This window comes from Leptopilina boulardi, unplaced genomic scaffold, assembly GCF_019393585.1.
Source record: "Leptopilina boulardi isolate dan_hultmark-lab unplaced genomic scaffold, ZJU_Lbou_2.1 LbouV2_161, whole genome shotgun sequence".
NCBI lineage: Eukaryota > Metazoa > Arthropoda > Insecta > Hymenoptera > Figitidae > Leptopilina > Leptopilina boulardi.
The window spans coordinates 519,396-532,575 of record NW_026137709.1 but is presented as its reverse complement, the minus strand read 5'-3'; the positions used below and the strand labels follow the sequence as shown (position 1 = coordinate 532,575).

Genomic DNA, 13,180 nt, shown 5'->3' with positions numbered 1-13,180 from the left:
AAATAAAAAATAGAATATTTAAGCTTTCTTTTGACACAGATTTTGTCAAAATCGGAGACAACGTGTTTTGAGATATTTATAAGTTTAACCTTCAAACTAAATTTTTTATGCTAATTAAACGTTTTTTTAAAAAATTTTTTTTACAATAATAAAGTTTAGAAATTTCTCTTTCGAAACCACTCATTGCAAAAGTAATTTGATTTAATTAAATGGGAGAAATAATTATTTAAAAAATGTCTTATATTGTCAATTGTTTACTAGGGGTATAATTTTAAAATAGAATGCCCCATATATCTTGCGAAGTTATTTTATTCTGATGACAGAAAAATTTGCGGTAACCATTTCTCATTTTTACCCTTGATTGAAGAATTTAAATATTTACAAGATAACGGTATAGAATTAAATCTTCCTGATGGTAAAGTAAAAGTTTATTTCCAGCTGGCGTTGATTACAGGTAATAATTTAGGGTTAAATTCTATTTTCGGAATGACTGAGTCTTTCAATTCGAATTTTTTTGCAGAATATGTAATATGTCCAAACTTGAAATACAATTTTCAAATAGAGAAGATTCTAGTAAATTAAGGACAGCAGAATCGTATGATGCTGCTTTATTACTTGGTGACGTTTCTAAAACTGGTATTAAGGAAGAGAATGTTTTTCACAAAATTAGGGGATTTCACATGGTTTATAATATTGTTGTAGACATAATGCACGATCTGTTTGAAGGTGTGTGTGACACAGATATGGCTGAAATTTTAATTTACTTTATTTTCAAAAAAAACTATTTTTCTCTGAGCGAATTAATTTATAGAATGCAATTTTTCGATTATGGCTCCATAGACAAAGAAAATATTCCTCCTCCGATTTCTGAAAAATTTGGTCCCAAGAATTCTGCTATTAAAATGTCAGCTAAAGAAATGTGGATCTTTTCACTTTCTTTCGGTCTCATGATGGGTGATCTAGTACCTCATGACGATCCGGTTTGGAAATTTTATTTAATTCTTCGCAAAATCATCTGCCTTGTAACCACTCCAAGTATTCAAAAAGAATGTACTTATTTACTCGATACACTTGTCGAAGAGCACAATTTTTCATTTACAAAGCTTTTCAAAAAATCGCTGAAACCGAAAGCCCATTTTATGACTCATTACGGTAGAGTCATTAGAACTTGTGGTCCGTTAGTTTTTTTCTGGGGGATGAGAAATGAAGCCAAACATCAAGAATCTAAAACTACAGCAGTTATTTCATTCTGTAAAAAAAATCTTTTATACACTCGTGCTCTCAAACATCAACTGAAATTGGCAAATATATTATTGTCTAATGAAGGACTTATTGAAAAGTTTAAAGTTGGTCCAATAAAATCAACAAATTTGCAAAATTTATCTATTTTATATAAAATTAGTGATCCTAGTCTTTTGTCCCTTCAGGAACCAATATTTCAAAGTAATTGGGTTAATAAGTCTGGCACAAAGTACAAAGAAAGTTTTGTGATATTGTTGGAAGAAGAAAATGTGTGTTTACAGTTTGGCCAAATTCAACTTGTGATTATAGACAAAAATAATAAGATTTTTTTTATTTGTAGAAAGCTTCTAATCCTTGATTTCGATGAACATTTCGACGCATATGAAATAGAATATTCGTGTTCAAATTATATTGTTAATTACGATTCCTTGTTAAGTCCTTTTCCACTAAACATAATACAGGAGCACGGCAAAAAATATGTTTCGCTAAAACACTTACCGTAGAATATATAACTTCTTTTCCAAGAGAAATATTAATTTTTTCCTCATTCGAATTTGTGTTATATGTTATGTGTTCTTGATGTTATCTACAATTCTTATAATCGCTGAGTTGTGTAAAATAATTTATAATCTTTAAATTTTGATGTTATGTTCCTTAGCTTATTTATTTATGTGAACATATTTACTGAGTTATTTAACTTTTAATTTTCATTACAGTATAATACTTTTTGAAAATATTTATCCAAAAACAAAATTTCATTAATTTGAAAATTCAAAATTTAAGGATCATTTGATATTATTCCAAACTTTCACTATTATTTTTAATTTTTTGTATGAAGTTTGTATATATATACGTTCATTGTCAATAAACTTTATAAATAAAAATAATGTAAATTAAAGTTAATTTTTATTATTATTTACCGAACCTAAATATTTAATCTAAATATTTTTTATGTCTATACCACCATGAAAAAGAAATCTCTTTCGCTTTCCACATGTAAAAGAACCTGATTCACGTTGGTACTAAATAATTTAAAGACAGGCCTCATAGTCGTCCCCTATTTTCTCTAAAAGTCCCCTTTTTACTATTTGTTCCTGAAAGTACCCTATTTGATAAATTTTCCCTACATTTTCCCTATTTTTCACAAAAAAATTGTTTAACTTAAATTCGCTCTTAAATTACTTATTTTCTTAACTTTAATCGAATTCTTTGAAAATATCATTTTTAAATAATTTCTCAATTAAAAATTTTTCAAAATTCAATTATTTTGTGAACTTTGTTAAAAAATGTTATTAAATTAAATTTACCAAAATTCCAAATGTATATCTTTTGAAATTTTAATGATTTCTGAACAAGTTAACTTATATAATTGAAAATTCAATTATTTCTAATATTTATATCTAAAATTCTTGGCTTAATTATTTAGATTTCTAATGTATTTTATTAAAAATTTTCGAAATTTTGTTCTACTGAATTGAATTCTTAAAAATTTGTTTCAATTCAATTTTGAATTATTTTAAATAAAATGTCTTGGAAATATTTTTATGAATTATTTTTGTTTTACTAAAGAATTAATCCAATTCATTTAACTTCTAATAATAAAATATTTATTTTAAACAAACAAACTACAACAGAAAATCAATTTTTTTCCTTTTGATGTAAATTGTCCAAAACGACTTATTTGATAGATTTTGTATTAAAATGCTTGATAAAATTTGATAAATATCTAAAATTTTTGATGGAGAGAATTATTTCACTACATTTCCATTAAAGTCGATACAAACTAATTAGTTTTTTTTTACTTTTAGAAATGACACTGTAATAATTTATGTAATTTCCATAGTACCCTAAAATTCGCTTATTTCAAAATTTTCAGTCCTTTACTTTCCCTAAAATATTTTTTAGGGTCACTATGAAGCCTGTAAGGAACTAGAAACCATAAAACAAAATTATTGGGTCAAATAATATTTCATAAAAAAATAAAATATTTAAGTGAAATAAATGAACTAATTGAAGACATGAAAATATTCCCTACATTTAATTTATAAGAATTTTTGCGATGACGAATATTAAATTTTCGAATTTTTATTTAGCAAAATTTTATAAGGAGATTTTCTGATACCAACATCAAATTTCAAATTAATATAATTTCAATTTAACGGAATGTATGTCAAGGAAAATTGCACTAAAAAGAATTTTTATTTAATAGAATTTTTATTTCAGTAAATTTCGATGTACTTATAGCAGAATATTTACTTAACAGAATTGTCATTAAATGAAGCTACAATTAACAAGAATTTCTATTTAACAAAATTCTTATTAAAGAAAATTTTAAATCGAACTAATTTTTATTTAACAGAATTCTCCCTTAACAAAAGTTCTACTTATATTAGTTCTTTATTGTTCAATTTTTCTAAACAAAAGTTCCCTTAAATTGAAATTATATAAATTTGAAATTTGAAGTACTGGAAAATTTGCTTTAAAAACGTTCTAGTAAATACAAATTCTTTTAAATCTACTTTCAGTTCAATCAAAATTCTTTGATATAAAAATTTTTTTTAATGTAAAATCTACTTTATAAAACTTTGTTGAATAGAAATTCAATAATTTAAGATTCGACGCCGCAGAAATTCTTATAAGTTAAATGTGAGGAATATTCATACATAGGTCCCACTAAATTTTTCAAATAATTCATTGCTTTATTTTAAAAATTTGATTTTTTTCTTATAAATCAATTATTTATTTCATCGAAATATTTTTAATAAAATAATGTATAAGCAATAAATAATAAATTATTTGTATTAATAAATAATTTTCTTTACATGAACCATTAAATTAAATTTATTGTATCAAATAATTTTTATTTATATTAAAAAAACAAATATTTCACTGAAAACATAACCTCAAATTTCAAAATCCGTAAATTATAATTTTGTAAACACAAGATATGTTTTAACAATATTTAAATTTAGAATATTGTTTTTATATAATCATTTAATTATTATTTTCTATATTTTACATCATTTTCTATAAACTTCACGCATTTTTGGTAGCTTTCAGTCTAATCTTTATAACTATTCACCAGAATTATGTTTTTAGTTATACATTTTGAATACTGTAAACAAGGAATTTCAAAATCTTTATTATAAAGTGACATAAAGTATAAATTAGCAGTACACTTTCACCAATATAGAGATATTGACCAAAGATTTTCACTTTGGCCGAAACAGCGATAATGACAATATCGCTCGTTCATTTTCGACGAAATATTTAGCTATTATGGCGAAAAAATTCTTAAATATAGTTGTACTTTTTTTCCGTGCAGAGATCTCTTCAGCATTCAAGCGACTTCTGTACCGGCAGAACGTCCATTTTCAAAGGCTGGATTAATTATAAGAAAACACCGGAATCGACTAAATAATGAATCGGCTAGAACATGTATCTGTCTCAATTCTTGGAGGACATGCAGTTTACACTCAATTATAACAGAAAAACTGAGAAATTCGTAGAATTTCATATTTGAATTCTTTATTTTCATCGCCCTAGATATTTATTATGTTTATTACAGATGAATTTTATCTTAAAAAATATTGAGATGTCCTTTTTTGTTATTTTCGAGACATTAGTTAATTAATTAATTAATGTTAATAAAAAATTATATATTTTATAAACAAATAAAGTCATCGTAATTCTGAAGTTACTAAATGAAAGTTGACGTAATTCCGCATCCAACGAGCCCAATATGAAGTACCTTGGATTAGTGGATTGTTAATAAACAATTGGCTAACATGGCGATTGTTTATAAAAAAGCCTCTAATCCAAAATAGTCTATATAGGGCTCGTTGGATGCGGAATTACGTCAGATTTAATTGGTAGCTTCAAAATTGCAAAAACTTTCTTTATTTGTGAAATATTTCATGTTTTATTCACATTAATTAATTAATTAATAATTATCTCGAAAATAACAATAAAGGACATGTCAATATTTTTTGTGGTGAAAATACACATTTTTAGCTTTAAAAAAAATAAATTAAAAAAATTAAAAGGACCAAACTTAAAAAAAATCAAAAAAAATTTAATTTAAAAAAAAGTGTCAAAATTTTAATTTTTTGAAGATTTTTTTGAATTATTCGGAAGAGCAGGAAAAAACCTTCCAAAAACATACAGGACAAATCTTTTTTCTTCTTTCTGTTTAAATGTTACAAGTCTTCAACAATTCACTGTTTAAATTTTTCAAAAAAATTCAACCCCCTCCCTCTCTGACAGTTTTTTAAAAAACTTAATAATACTTCGTGGTTAAAGTAGTCACCCCTAGGGCATAAATATGTGCCAGTTACAACCCGATCCGATCAACTTTTTTTTCACTTAGTACGCTACAGGAATTTTACCCCAAATACAAACTAAAACGTAGTATATACAGAAGAAATAGGAACATTACATTTGTTCAAAAACTTACGTTGATCTTTAAAATTACCATCGGAAGCTTACAAAAGCTCGGACCTTGAGATGCCGTCCGACGGGCGGTAAACGCAACAAAAATGCACGTCACTATACGTGTAGTGTCTTTTCAATTTAGAAAACGCGCAAAGCATTCACGGGTTCATCGATCTCAAACAGCGCTGGCACCACACGTGCTGACTGGTATGTATACCAAGTTTAAACATCCTAGCTCCAAAACTGTAAAAGTTTAAGGGGTCACGGTTTTTTCCGAAATTTCGAGTTTTTGGAATATAACTAAATTCAATTCAATTCTAATCAGGTTCGCTATAATTTTCGTTTAATCTACTCGCGAAAATATGTATGTATACCAAGTTTGAGCTCATTCTGTTGAAATGGCTAGATTTTAGGGGGGGGGGTGGAATGATTTTGTGGACGGACATGAGTGAAACCATAAGGATTCCGTTTTGGTTCACTGCGTTAACGAAACCCTAAAAAGAAGGACATTTCCATATTCTTTTTATTTTAGTATTTAAAGTCATTACTCTTAAAAAATTCACTGTTTACATTTTTCAAAAAAATTCAACCCTCTTCCCTTTCTACAGTTTTTAATAAAACCTCCCAATGCTTCGTAGTTAAAGTACTCACCCTGTCACCTATAGGACTAAACTATGTGCCAGTTATAGCCCGATTCGACTAACTTCTTTTTCACTTAGTACGCTTCATGATATCTAGAAAATACCTGATGATATTATTATAGTATGAATAATAAAACTTACATTTCACCTTGATTTGTAGTGGTGCACTACGTATTACACCGACGGCGTTTGTCACCTGACAAGAATATTGTCCAAATTGAGACATAGATAAAACTCTCAACGTTAAAGTATCAGATGCAATAAGAATGCCTGCATTGATGTTATGCTGTAGTGATGAATTCTTAAAAGAAACAAACATAAATAATTAAGCAAAATATAAAAATTGATAAATATATTTTTGATCTGAGAAAAATTCTAATTTACTACTGACAGATATGAAAGTTTTCATTTTCAAAAATTGTAGAAAGTATTGTGGGTTAAAGTTTTGACTTTTTAGGTTCTTAAGGCTAATCAGTCAGTGGCGCATATTGACTTTATAATAAGGTGAGCCGAGTTACCTGCTTTCACACCACCATATCGCAATTTTAATAAATAAATAAAATAATAAATAAAAACCGCTGACAAGTTGAAGTATGAAGTATTCCCCTCATGGGGAATGTACTTTTTGTCTTCATTCCACGAAGACTTTGCTTCCTCATGGAGATTTTTAGGGTAATTATAATAAATAATGAATAATAATAATTTCATTAAAAAGCTTATAAATACTTTATAAGTATATTTCAAAGTGATTGGTATTTAGCCAATTTCATTGAAAAAAGTATTTTCCATTTTTTATACTTGTTACAAATTTGATATCACTTTTTCAAAATTTAAAATGGCGAATCCAATATGTCGGATTACAAATTTAAAAATTTAACAAAAATTAATTAATTAACATTTAAAAATTCCTCTAACAAGTTACAGGCAAATCGAGTGAATTTTAAATTTTTTTTTTGTCGCCATATTGGATCCGCCATTTTGAATTTTGAAAAACTGACATCGGATTCGTAATCAGCGACCCAAAAAAAACCCCGCGTAACAAGTTTCAAGTAAATTAAATGGATTTTTAAATTGTTGTCCACCATATTGGATCCGCCATTTTGAATTTTGAAAATTTTGAAAAAATGACTTCAAATTCGTAATCAGCGACCCCAAAAACATACAATATGATAATATCAATTTAAAAAAAAAAATTTTTCTCACATATGGGGCACGGAAGCTTTGTTTTTGCAACACTGCAAAGGGGTTGAATTGTTCAAAACTCTAATTTTATAATTAATGTAAAAATCATATAACAATTACAAAAATAAATATGGGACGTTTCACGTCAACCGGCCCAAAGCTATGTCCAAAATTCTATGCAATAAAAATAAACATGTAATAAATGAAAATACTCGTAAACTCATCCCCTTTCAATTGCAAAGTGGCAGAATTGAAAATTCAAAATGCCGTCCTTACTATGTCAAGTGGAAGCGGCTAACTTCAGAAATAAGTAATTATGTTTATTAATTTCTTTTAAAAAATTATGCAAAAATTTTAGGTCACCACATATTTCAATGTTTTTGGGGTCGCTGATTACGAATCTGAAGTCAGTTTTTCAAAATTCAAAATGGCGGATCCAATATGGCGGATTATTTTTTAAAAATTAATTGAATTTGCTTGAAACTTGCTACTCGGGGGTTTTCGAGGTCGCTGATTACGAATCTGAAGTCAGTTTTTCAAAATTCAAAATGGCGGATCCAATATGGCGGATTATTTTTTAAAAATTTATTGAATTTGCTTCAAACTTGTTACTCAGGGATTTTCCAGGTCGCTCATTACAAATCTGAAGTCAGTTTTTCAAAATTAAAAATGGAGGATCCAATATGGCGGACGAATTTTTTAAAAATTCATTGAATTTGCTTGAAACTTGTTACTTGGGGGTTTTCGAGGTCGCTGATTACGAATCTGAAGTCAGTTTTTAAAAATTCAGAATGGCGGATTTAATATGACGGACGAATTTTTAAAAATTGATTGAATTTGATTGAAACTTTTTACTTAGGGGTTTTGGAGGTCGCTGATTATGAATCTGAAGTCCTAGCGTTCTGAGATGCCTGAGGTCTTCCTCAAACACAACTTTTCCTTAATTTTTCTTTACCCCCTGCTATGATTTAGATGGAAATTAGGTACAATATTTGTAGATAAAATTATTCACCTTGTTGCGAGTCAAAGAAACTGTATAAATCGAAAGGAAGAAAACGAATAATCAAATAATGTGGCTGATTCAGTGCATTTCATTATTAACTGATTAACTGAGTTTTAGTAACTTTTTAAATGCGGCTGTAATAATAATTTTTTTCATGAATGTTCATGTAAGTAGTAAGAACATTTGAGCATCGTAAAGACATGGACGATATCTAAATTATAAAAGAGCTTATTCAGACTTCGTAAGATATGTTTTAGCGATTGTCATTTTTTTCACGATGTTCAAATGTTTTTATTAAACCCTCAGTGTGTCAACTGTAAAGGATCATGTGATGGCATAGGAGCTATTTTAAAGAGAGAAGCCACTCGTGCTAGCTTGCAATCCTCACCAGACAAAGCCATTTTAAATGCAGAGACTCTTTACCAATGGGCTAAGCAAAATATCAAGACTTCGCAGATTTTCTTTTACAACAAGCAACAACACGAGAGAGTGAAACGAAAACTTGCTAGTAGATTTTCTAGAGCACCTAGTGTTACAAAAATTCAATCTGCTCATTCTTTTATTGTAACATCAGAAGAACAATTAAAAATATTCAAATATTCAAATGCACCTCATCCTATTGCAGTTATGCAATATTAAAATATAATTACATTGGTTTGGATGTATTTTGTAAATTTAATTCAAACGGCCTTTTTTAAGGCTACCAAAAAATTATGGTTTAAAAATTAAAACAATCAGCCTTTGTCAAGGCTACCACATTCTTACAGTTCATAATTATAACAATCGGCCTTTTTAAAGGCCACAAAGTAATTATATTGGATTTGCCATTTTGAATTTTGAAAAACTGTCTTCTGATTCGTAATCAGCGACCTCGGAAACCCCCGAGTAACAAGTTTCAATCAAATTCAATGAATATTTAAAAAAATCCGCCATATTGGATCCGCCATTTTTAATTTTGAAAAACTGACTTCTGATTCGTAATCAGCGACCTCGGAAACCCCCGGGTAACAAGTTTCAATCAAATTCAATGAATTTTTAAAAAATAATCCGCCATATTGGATCCGCCATTTTTAATTTTGAAAAACTGACTTCAGATTCGTAATCAGCGACCTCGGAAACCCCCGGGTAACAAGTTTCAATCAAATTCAATGAATTTTTAAAAAATAATCCGCCATATTGGATCCGCCATTTTGAATTTTGAAAAACTGACTTCAGATTCGTAATCAGCGACCTCAAAAACATTAAAATATGTGGTGACCTAAAATTTTTGCATAATTTTCTAAAAGAAATTAATAAATATATTTACTTATTTCTGAAGTTAGCCGCTTCCACTTGACATAGTAAGGACGCCTTTTTGAATTTTCAATTCTGCCACTTTGCAATTGAAAGTGGATGAGTTTACTAGTATTTTCATGTATTACATGTTTATTTTTATTGCATAGAATTTTGGACATAGCTTTGGGCCGGTTGACGTGAAACGTCCCATATATATATATATTTGTTTTTATTATATTTTTAACATAATATAGTAATTAATTTATATTTTTAATATACATAAATAAATTCTTCGAAAAATTAATAATTATTTTTAAACAAACCTCATTACTATTATAATATAAAAATATATATTTTTTCATTATTGATTCAAATTTCAACTGCAATTCTTCCTAAAATGAAAAATTTATTCAACGCATTTTTTTAAAACAAAATATATATATGTTATAATCAAAAATTATTTTTTTTCAATTATAGAAAAAAATATCAATATATAAATGAATAAAAAAAAAAAATAAACCTATTTATTTTTCCATTGCAAACAATAATAATATATTTAAAATGTTCTTTCAATGTAAATTCTTTTCGAAATATAATATAATATTCATAATTTTCTACATAATTTCAAATCTTTTAGAAATAGTTATATTTCAAAAGGAATTAACATTGAAATTATTTTGAAAATTGTGAATATTATATTAAATGGAGATAGATAGAAATTTATATTTTCATTCCAAACAATCAAATAACAATCATAAGCAAGGTTATATATTAATTAGATTTTCAAATCAAATCGACAATATTATTTTTAATTAATATATAAATATTAAAACTCAAGAATTTCTTCTAAAAAGTTTTAAATAAAATTACATTTAAAAAGAGAATGTTGTTTCTCAATTAAAAAAAAATGTTAAATTATTTTATAATCTGAAAACTTTATGAAATTTATTTACTTTTAAAAACAACGTTTCAATGTAGTTCATCCTAAATTCAAAAATTCTATTTGACATTTTTTCTTTAAATATATATATAAAATTAAATACAAAAATAATACAAAAATACATTCAAGAATTGATAATTTAATCTAAAAAAAGTTTTTCTATATTTTTATTATTTTATTATATTTTAATTTTAATTTTAATTTTTTTTATAAAAAAAATGTACATATTATATTTAAAAAAAATATTTTTGTATAATATTTTTTATATTTTTTCATCGATTGTTCGTTTGAGAAATAAAAAATGTTTTTATTAAAAAAAATTTATTTCTCTCCTTTATTAAATATTGTAACTTCTTTTTTTTGAAAACAAATTTTTTTAAAAATATTTTTATTTCTTTTCTCCTATTTAAATTTTTCTACTCAATTATTTTTTAATAAAAAAATAATTTGATTGTGTAATTTATTTCTCTGACTTTTTCCTTAATTTTTTTGTGATAAAAAATATTTACTTTTTTTCTAATCTTCTTGCTAACAACTTCAATTATGAATTTTTGCGAAGTCCAATTTTTTTTAAATTCTAATTTAAAATTCTTCAAATCAATAATTTCTTCATTGACATTTTTAAATAGAATCATTCAAAACATAATACATTTTTTAAGAAAAATAATAAATTAATAATTTAATAAAAAAAATTTAAATATATATAATAAAAAATTCTTTTAAATTTAATTATTTCTAAAAATTCATACCATCACACTTCTATTAAATTATTGCGTAAAATTTTAACTGAATAATTTTTATTTTTAAACTCTATTAAAAAATTTATGTAAATTCAATTATTTGAATACAAATACAAAAGTCAATAAAAAAATTAATTAATTAACAATTAATTTCATTAAAATTAATAGAATTAATTGCACAGGCACACAAAAAATAAAAAGTTGTTTGGCCGAAACACTACACTAGTCTATTTTTATGTATTTTTTCACGCTGAATCCGAATCCGAAGTCAGAATTGTTAGATTCGCTCAAATTTTTGAGATAATTGCAAAAAAACACAAGTAACAAAAAACTCAAAATACTCAAAATCAGTTTTTTGGAATTATCTTCAAAATTTGAGCCAATCTGTCAATTCTGACTTCGAATTCGGATTCAGCGTGAAAAAATACATCAAAATGCACTATCGTAGTGTTTCGGCAAAAAAAATTATCTGTGCCCCTAATTCAGAATTTTTATCAGTTTTTGGCGATTTTAGCTCAAAGAAATTTTTTTTTGACGAAACATTACGATAGTGCATTTTCATGTATTTTTTCACGCTGAATCCGAATTCGAAGTCAGAATTGACAGATTGGCTCAAATTTTGAAGATAATTCCAAAAAACTGATTTTGAGTATTTTGAGTTTTTTGTTACTTGTGTTTTTTTGCAATTATCTCAAAAATTTGAGCGAATCTAACAATTCTGACTTTGGATTCGGATTCAGCGACAAAAAATACATGGAATTACACTATCGCAGTGACATTCAAAAATTTTTTAACTTTTTGATTTTATTTTTCTTTCTGAGCAGTTTTTTGAGTTTATCTCAAAAATAAGAGCCAATCTGATAATTCTGACTTCGGATTCGGATTCAGCGTGAAAAAATACATGAAAATAGACCAGTGTAGTGTCTCGGCCAAACAACTTTTTATTTTTTGTGTGCCTGTGTTGTTAATTAATCGACTTTAAGGAATTAATTTTAAATTGTATTAAAAAATTTTAATCCTGTCATGAATAGATTTTATTAAATTTTTTTAAAAAATAATTGAATTCTTGAAAAGAAATTTATTATTTATGAAAACAATGAATTCTTGCAAAGAATTTTATTCTTATTAGAGTTATAATATTATAATAATAATAAATAAAGCTTAAATAATGCATATTTATATATTTAATATAAAATTACAAATAAACTTTTTTGGCACCCACATGTTTTTATTATTTCTTTTTTATGAATAATTTTTAATTAAAAAGAATATTTACATAATAATATAATATTACTAATAAGTTTTTTTTATTAATTTATATATTATGTATCATATCACTATCATTTTTCAATTCACCCTGGCGGATTGGGTAAACCGAGTTGTAACCGAATTGGGTTACGATTCGGTTCCGTTTCGGTTCCTTGTAAAATATTGTCGTTAATCGACGAAATATGTTGTAAATAACTATTAGGAATGGTTAATAGACATTTAGAGTGCTTATTTATGGTTTGCGGAAAGCGGCACGAATTGTTTCGATGGTTAAGATAATTTTTGTTTGGTTATATACTGTCGAAACAAAAAATCTAGTTTTAAATTATTTCTCCGTTTTCCGCAAACCAATAAAATCACTTGTAGCTTAAGAGCAAGATTTTTTTTTTCAATCACAGTTCCCTGTATAGCTCGGTTGGTTAGGTATTGCGTTTGCGTTCGTCGAACCCGTGTT

At 26.3% G+C, this 13,180-nt stretch overlaps 1 protein-coding gene across 6 annotated transcripts in view; it reads right to left on the bottom strand.

Moving 5' to 3' along the window:
- The window catches only part of LOC127276942 (neural cell adhesion molecule 2), a 1,005,192-nt gene that overhangs the window by 520,789 nt on the left and 471,223 nt on the right, over nt 1–13,180 (bottom strand). For 5 of the 6 annotated variants that reach the window (XM_051297698.1, XM_051297696.1, XM_051297697.1 and 2 more), the window contains one exon: nt 6,459–6,618. The exons of the other annotated variant lie outside the window; for it this stretch is intronic. In XM_051297698.1, coding sequence (XP_051153655.1) covers nt 6,459–6,618 — 160 coding nt within the window. The remainder of the gene's footprint in view (nt 1–6,458; nt 6,619–13,180) is intronic. 6 annotated transcript variants of the gene reach the window in all.